The following is a 7,781-nucleotide window of genomic DNA, read 5'->3' on the forward strand; positions in this document are numbered from 1 at the left end:
TGGTTTCCGTCGCGTCGCCATCAGTGTATGAATGCGTGTGTGAATGGGTGAATGTAATGTACAATCTATGTAAAGCGCCTTGGATAAAGGCGCTATATATACACCGGTAAATGCACCATTTACCAATGTTCCCCATGAATGGGAATGTAAGGGTTCAAGTGCATGTAAAAATAAAATAATAAAGACCCTATGACACAAATATTTAGCGGCTCCCCCGCAGTATCTCTGAGGACCCCCTAGGGCAGTGGTTCCCAAACCTTTCCGTGTCAAGGACCCCCAAATCAACATTTATTAGGCCACGGACCCCCCATTTGAAAACCTATGCCAGTGACCCCGATAAGGGAAGATTCTTACAGCTCTAGCAGTGATTCCGAAACATATTACCCCCCAGTTTGACACGCATTATGCTACGGACCCCCAATTTAATGGCATTTCTATCTCTGGGACCCCAATTCATATCGTAAAACCGCTGTTAATTTGACTCTGAGAGTGTACAAATGGAACCAAATGGACCCGTTAGGGTCCATTTGGTTCCATTTGTACACTCTCTGAGTTACAGACCCACAAGGGTCCATTTGGTTCCCAGCTATCTCTAATTGAGCTAGGTACCCCCTGGAACTACCTCAAGTACCCACAGGGGTCCCCGGACCCCACTTTGGGAACCACTGCCCTAGGGGTCTCGGACCCCCTGTTGAAGAGATCAAAGAAGGTCGGCTGTTGCATCTGGACACACAATATCCGAGACAATAAGATTTGCCACTTACGAAAATTGCCTCTTGTATGAATGAATGAATGAATGAATAAAAATGAAATAAAATATAAAATGCAATGTCAGTTTGATCATCTAGATTTCCTCTCTGCTGTCACGCTATAGTAAGTATGTCATCAAACTCCCTTTCAAAATAAAAACCTTAAAACTCACAAAACTAAAAAGGGATCTTGACTTAGAACAGGTACATTTCACAATAAAACAATAGAACAAAAACTAATGATTGTTCAATGGGCATATCCCATCTCCCACCTAAATTATGAACACTTTCATATCAAATAATAAACCTAATAAACGAACACGACTGAATAAACTAATTATAGTGTCCATTCAACTGTGCCAGGCTTAAGAAGCTTCTAACAGCAGAAGTAACGTGCAGATGTTACAGGACGCTAAAACACCGCTTCTTTACTCAAACGTGGGTTCATGTGTTTGGTCCGACGGAGCATTGGTCCGAACGACAACCTACCTCAAACCCCCACCCTAACCCTAACCTCCCCCGGGGCAGCACACCTAAACCTAACCCCAACCCTCTCCCGTCCCCCAACGCATCTCGGACCAATGCTCCGTCGGACCATAGTATGCCTCCCCTCAAACGTCTGCCTTTCTTATTCAGTCTCTTATCTCCTATTGCCATCTTCTATGGCGAGTTTCAACGCTGTCTGGCGATGACTTTGTGCAGATACAGTACTCAACATAGGAAAGCACCAGGTGGAGGCAGGGCTGTGCTGGACTTAATGCGGGTCAGATGATTGGGGGTGAGTGGTTGTAGGCTGTCGTGACTGTTGAGGGATGAGGGGTCGACTGTTGACTATGGCCATGGCTTCATGGAGTAGAGCCCGTAGCGAAGCATCGTCGAGTGTCCAATGGAGTTCAGAACACTCCCTATGGTCTTTATTTGGCGCTTCCACATGCCACTGACCAGCTCAGTGGCCTTGTGGTTAGAGTGTCCACCCTGAGACTGGGAGGTTGGGGTTCAATCCCCGGCCGGGTCATACCAAAGACTCTAAAAATGGGACCCAAGGCCTCCCTGCTTGACACTCAGCATCAAGGGTTGGATTGGGGGTAAGTCCCTGCGACATACTAGCGTCATGTCCAGGGGGTGTACTTCAAGCTGCCTCACGCTACAGAAACAGGAGATAGGCTCCTGCCCCTATGGGCCTCATGGCTCGGCAAGGCTACTTTACATGCCACCGGCATGACACTTTCATGTCTTTTCCCTGATGCATTGTCTCTTTCATGGCTGAGAGAGAGCTATCACATTTGTCACATGAGAGGGATGATGGCTCTTGGGCGCTTGAATGAATCAGGGAGGGATGCGTGGTGGAGACCTCCTCCCACCTTGAGGACACGGTCTGTATCTAGAAAGACATCAAGGTGGTGCAGATCTTTGACCTTCTCACTGGTTCTGTGGGTTCTGTTTTCATCGCCAGGGCCCTTTTCACTTCTGGATCTCGTGTGGACAGTTCTCGGAATTGCATCCTTTGAGGTATTTATTTTCTTTATTCTTTGAGTGGTGATAACCGCTCCAACAAGTGACTTTGTGTGTTTGGGAGTCTATTAGTCGTAGCAGCACCGTTACGGCTATGTTAACGGGTCAGACGTTGGAGATACAGTAGGTAGCGCATTTGTTACGGTTTGTCCCTGTGACGCACCCTGTGATGTGATTTTCATCTGTGCAGAACGTTCTTCAAATGTGGCTGAATGTGGCTTCAGCAAGCTTTTCTTTATTATCACGTAAGTGTGGCCGCAGTTTTAATGGTAGTAAGTAACTAGCCTTGCCGAGCCATGGGGAGGAGACTATCTCCTGTTTCTGTAGCGTGAGGCAGCTTGATGTACAAGTACACCCCCTGGACATGACGCTAGTATGTCGCAGGGACTTATACCCCCAATCCAACCCTTGATGCTGAGTGTCAAGCAGGGAGGCCTTGGGTCCCATTTTTAGAGTCTTTGGTATGACCCGGCCGGGGATTGAACCCCGACCTCCCAGTCTCAGGGCGGACACTCTAACCACAAGGCCACTGAGCTGGTAGAGGCATCTGATGATGTCCCCGTTCATTTGTCCTCATGCCGTCTTTGAGTTTGTGCAATTTGGGAAAACAGTGAAAGAGTCTTTAGTAGCTTTAAAGTTTACCTCCCCGACACTCATCACATCCATTGCTGTCACTGCAACGACTTAAGGTCTCCACACACCGGGCACGAACCGGATGCGAATTCGGATTTTTAGCGGCGTTTCTTCATCGGTTTTCCGAAAAACGCGGCCGGTGTGCAACCACCTTTACTCTGTGACACAGACTCAAAGCTGCATCATCGAGGCGTGGTGTTGAGAAACCCACTATGCTCAAACAACCAAATCTATTTGAATGGAAAAAAGGTCCGTTGCCTTTTCCTGAGGCCTGTCTAAAGGGCTATTGTTCTGATACAGTTGCCAATGAAGAGTCCTATATCACAGCTGAGGAGAGAGGGGGGGAATCTCATCTTCTTGAAAAGCCCATTTACAGCTTTGCTGTATGTGTATGCGATCCATTTTGAGTGCAACAGACCTTAACCCATTTAGCGCTATCATTTATTGAAAAATTAGGACCTAATTCACGCCAGCATTTTTTCCAGTCGAGCTCTTATTTTGAAAAGCCACTTTTTCAGTCGACCGGAAGTGGATTATCCCAGCAAGCTAGACGGAGTCGAGACAGCCTTTGTTTACATGATCGATCTATGCCGGGGCACTGGAGAGCTCCACATCACCGGCTCTGTGCCGTCAAAGAAACGCTGTTTTGACCAAAATGCCATCTGGGACAAGGAATAGGAGATACAGCGATTGAAAGAAACGGATAGAATGGATTATTATGGCGACGACGATCTAGGATGAACGATCCAGTACTGTGCTAACACAGCTAGCTAACCGGCTAACGTAAGTAGCATTATGGCTCGATCCATCAAATGCACTATAAAAGTGCAATTGACAAAGGTCTTCGGCAATGGCGTTGTAGGAGTTAATACATTCCTTGACCATCACGGCTTTGCGTGCTGTGCCATGTTGGATGCCATGCAGCAGGCGAGGGTGAAGTTCTTACTGTGGTGGTCCCCACTACACACAACACTGAGCATCAATAATGCATTCACGGAAATACTCAACTCAAAACCAACAAAATAAAAGGTTACTGTTACTGCTCGAAGTCATTTTCCGTAGCTGCGGAATATGTCCCATCTCTTACAAAACATATTTAGTTTCTTATCTTAGTAGCCATAGCTGCCATTTCCCATTTGATGTTAGGTGGAAGTTCCGATTGCTCCAGACTGTGCTGAGTAACTGCTAGCTTGCATAGGGTCTTAAGACAGGGACTCAAGTCTAAGATGTACAGGTCATCGGGTGTGCTCTTTCCTCCAAAGAAGAAGATGCGATCTCCCACCCTGCAACAGCACATACTAGTCGTTGGACTCGGGCCAAGGCCTTTGGGTTCCGTTTTCATCCAGGAGAAGGTCTCTGGGTTGAACTTCCACAGATCAGTGAAGTTCTGTTTGGTGCTGCAGCTACGGAATATGTACAGCTCTTCATTGTGGGCAAAGGCTGAATGATTAGAGTCCGGACAGCAGCATTTCTCCGCAGTGAGATTACAGACATTGCACGGTCCATCAGATGTTGAACGATCCCAGCATTCTCCTGGGAGCTTTGCAGAAGGTGTGCCCAGCCAGCAGTTGGTCTCTGTATCAAACACACAGATGGTGTGATTGAGTCCAAATACAAACATCTTCGTCTCGATGATGGTGGAAAAATGAGGTTCCGAAGAAGGTGGCAGAGTGCCCCTGGTGTCGATTAACGCCCAGACCATTGTGGTGGTGTCCAACTTGTAGATGTCATTAGTGAGTCCAGTCGGCCTCATGCATCCTCCACAGATATAGATGACCTTCCCCAAGACCGATACTACATAGTTAGGCTTCTCCTCTGGAAGAGTCCCGGAAACCTTGGGCTTGAACCATCTGTGGCTGCTGACGTCAAACCCAAAAAGGACATTGCGGGACTTCTTTGAGTGCTTACCATACCAGCCCCAGAGGTAGATGGTGTCTTGTATCAGTACGGCTGTGTAATAGTCTAGCATGGCGGGAAGCTTGGAGGGAACCTCAAAGGGACGTTCCAATTCTGTTATCAGTCTGGGCAACTTCCTCCAGCGCAAAGACACCGTGTTGAAGATGTGTATATTCATGTGCTCCCTGTCGTAGATGTTACCATTTGCTTTAAAGTAGTACACCTTGTCTCCGACCGCAACACCAGCATGAAAATCTCTGTGTGGTCCTCCATTCAGATGCAATGTCCAGCGTAACATCTTGGACATTAACTTTGACTTAATTATATTTATGCAAGACTTACTGTGTAAAGAATCTGAGCTGCATTCTGCACTCTAACTCTTATATTATAGTACAGAGCTTCAAATGTCGCATGAAGCTTGGCCAATCAATGAGGCTGATGGGATGGGTGCACCAATCAGGGAAGCCGATGCCATGTTGATCTGCCTAATATGGCACACCATAGCAGATCCCCAAGCTCACAGATTGTAGTGGGTAATGTATGTTTTGAAATACTAATCAAAATCTACAAAGTAACTATAGTTTTAAAATATTGTAGTGGAGTAAAAGTACAATATTTGCCTTTGAGATAGTAAAGTAGAAGTAAAAATACAACAAATTGGAAATATTCAGAAGCACACAATGCTATAAAATCTCCTGGAAAGATGGCTGTGTTGATTCCAGTGTGAAGATTTCACAGTCAGTGATGATTTGGGGTGCCATGTCATCTGCTGGTGTCGGTCCACTGTGTTGTATCAAGTCCAGAGTCAACACTAGCCTGGTAGAACCACTCCCCCTGCTGGACAACATTTGCATTCTGCCAGAAGGGTGAGTCTGGTGTCTCTCAGGCAGAGACGATGTACTCCGGTCCAAATCAGACCGGAGCGATATGCGGCCGTATGCGGCCGCTAGAGGCGGGATCAACGCAAGACTGGCGACATATTGAAGCTGTGCCACAGTGCAAATGTAAACACAACCTACAACTCGAAATTATGGAGATATCATATTTTTTGTCCTGCTGCTTCCGGTTCATCGTTTCTGCCTGAGAGAGCCCAGATGCAGGCAGGAGGAGGGAACTTGTGAACTCAATACTGTCGCAATCTGGCAGAGTCAGGTTAAGTCAACACAGCCACCTATTTTAGAGCACTTGATGGAGGAGATGCTGATGTCCTTTTCCAGCAGGACTTGGCACCTGCCCACAGTGCCAAAACTACTACTACTACTACAAACTAATCGGTGTACTGACCATGGTATTACTGTGCTTAACAGACCGACCAACTTCCCTGACCTGAACCCCAAAGAGAATCTAGGTTGTAGTGTCAAGAGGAAGGTGTGAGACACTATCTCAACAATACAAAATTAGATTATGAAATCAAAGCAAAGCTGGCTTCCATAACAGCTGATCACATCGATTAAATGATTTGTTCAAACAACACACACACACACACACACACACACACACACACACACACACACACACACACACACACACACACACACACACACACACACACACACACACACACACACACACACACACACACGGATATCTGTATCCACTTATTGGTGTCGCGGCATAATTAGTCCCCTCATCATTTAGTCAGTTCGCATGCATTTCTAAAAAAGTAGACGTGTGGTCAAACATGACCTCTCCAGGCCATCCAAAGGTCAGCATTAAAGGCTCTGTTTGTAGTCCAACACGTGGCCCAGAGGTCCAAGGCGGCGGTCCCAGCGCCAAGCCCAAAGGTCACGTAAAGTGACATGAATAAACGTTTGATGTGGAATGACCGTCACGTTTGGTTTTGAACCCATTAAGATGGGGGAGAGCAATCTGTGTCATTCTTAGATTTTAACCGCTTTAACCTTTATTTTATACTTTGGCTGTTCACAAATAGAAGATCTACAAGCTCATAGTGCAGCACAAAGTGACGCGCTGTGAGCTTGTAGATCTGCTTTTTTGAGGGCGCTAGGGCTAGAGGGCTGTAGATTTTCATCTTACACAAACATTAAATTCCCATTGACGGAGAATGAATGGAGAATTTACGTCATATGTGTCTGAGCAAATCGGTATTTTAAGTTAAAGTCGAATTGACAATGGGAATTTATGTTACGTCAAGATGATGTACGATGACAAGAGCACCCCTCACTTCACACGGGTGTGATTTGTTTTTTTGCTCTGTGAATATACATGTGTTTTTTACATTTTCAACTCAAATCCTTGCTTCTGGGGGGGGGTCCCTGTAACACAATATTTTGAGGTGGTGGGGTCCGCGGCCAAATAATCTTGGGGGTCTGCCTTGATAGTTTTGAGAACCACTGACCGTGCGTGCGTGCGTGCGTGAGATATCTGCTATTTTCAATACATATTTGTGTATGTTTTGCGGGCAGACACATCAACTCTCAGCCATGCTAATTTCAGAGCCTCAATTACTGGGAAGTGTCAACTTTGCTGGCGTGATTATTTTTATAACGACATCAAAAGGCGACGGCTGAGACGGCACAAAGAAAAACAAGAAGATTATACCATCACAGACACCAGTGTGGTTAGCAGAACACGTACTATATAAGATCACAGACACCAGTATGGTTAGCACAACACATACTATATAAGATCACAGACACCAGTATGGTTAGCACAACACATACTATATAAGATCACAGACACCAGTGTGGTTAGCAGAACATACTTTAAACTGAATTATGACGCCGTGGTGTTCGACTGTGACACATTTATATGTGACTTGTAAGATAAGTGACTTTCACGACTTATGAGTGGCTTTTAAGAATTATAGGTGGCTTTTAAGATTTATGCGTTACTTCAACCATGCACTTGTCTTGAACCCCAGCATGCCTATTCTGGGGGGAACATTAGTCAAAAATAGAAGCTTGTAGATTTTTTAGATTTTGTGTTTCAACACCTTGAGGGCCCGGGCCTATTTAATCCATTAATAAA

The 7,781-nt window shown here is 45.8% G+C and overlaps 1 protein-coding gene across 1 annotated transcript; it reads right to left on the reverse strand.

The window, feature by feature from the left end:
* Positions 1 to 3,990: 3,990 nt before the first annotated feature.
* Positions 3,991 to 5,088, reverse strand: LOC306917178 (kelch domain-containing protein 3-like; the record flags this gene model as incomplete). The annotated part of the gene is made up of 1 exon (XM_079495311.1): positions 3,991 to 5,088. The coding sequence occupies one exon, from the start codon at positions 5,086 to 5,088 to the stop codon at positions 3,991 to 3,993; it is 1,098 nt and encodes a 365-aa protein (XP_079351437.1).
* Positions 5,089 to 7,781: the final 2,693 nt, after the last annotated feature.

Source organism: Electrona antarctica (genome assembly GCF_951216825.1).
Source record: "Electrona antarctica genome assembly, chromosome: 24".
Lineage (NCBI taxonomy): Eukaryota > Metazoa > Chordata > Actinopteri > Myctophiformes > Myctophidae > Electrona > Electrona antarctica.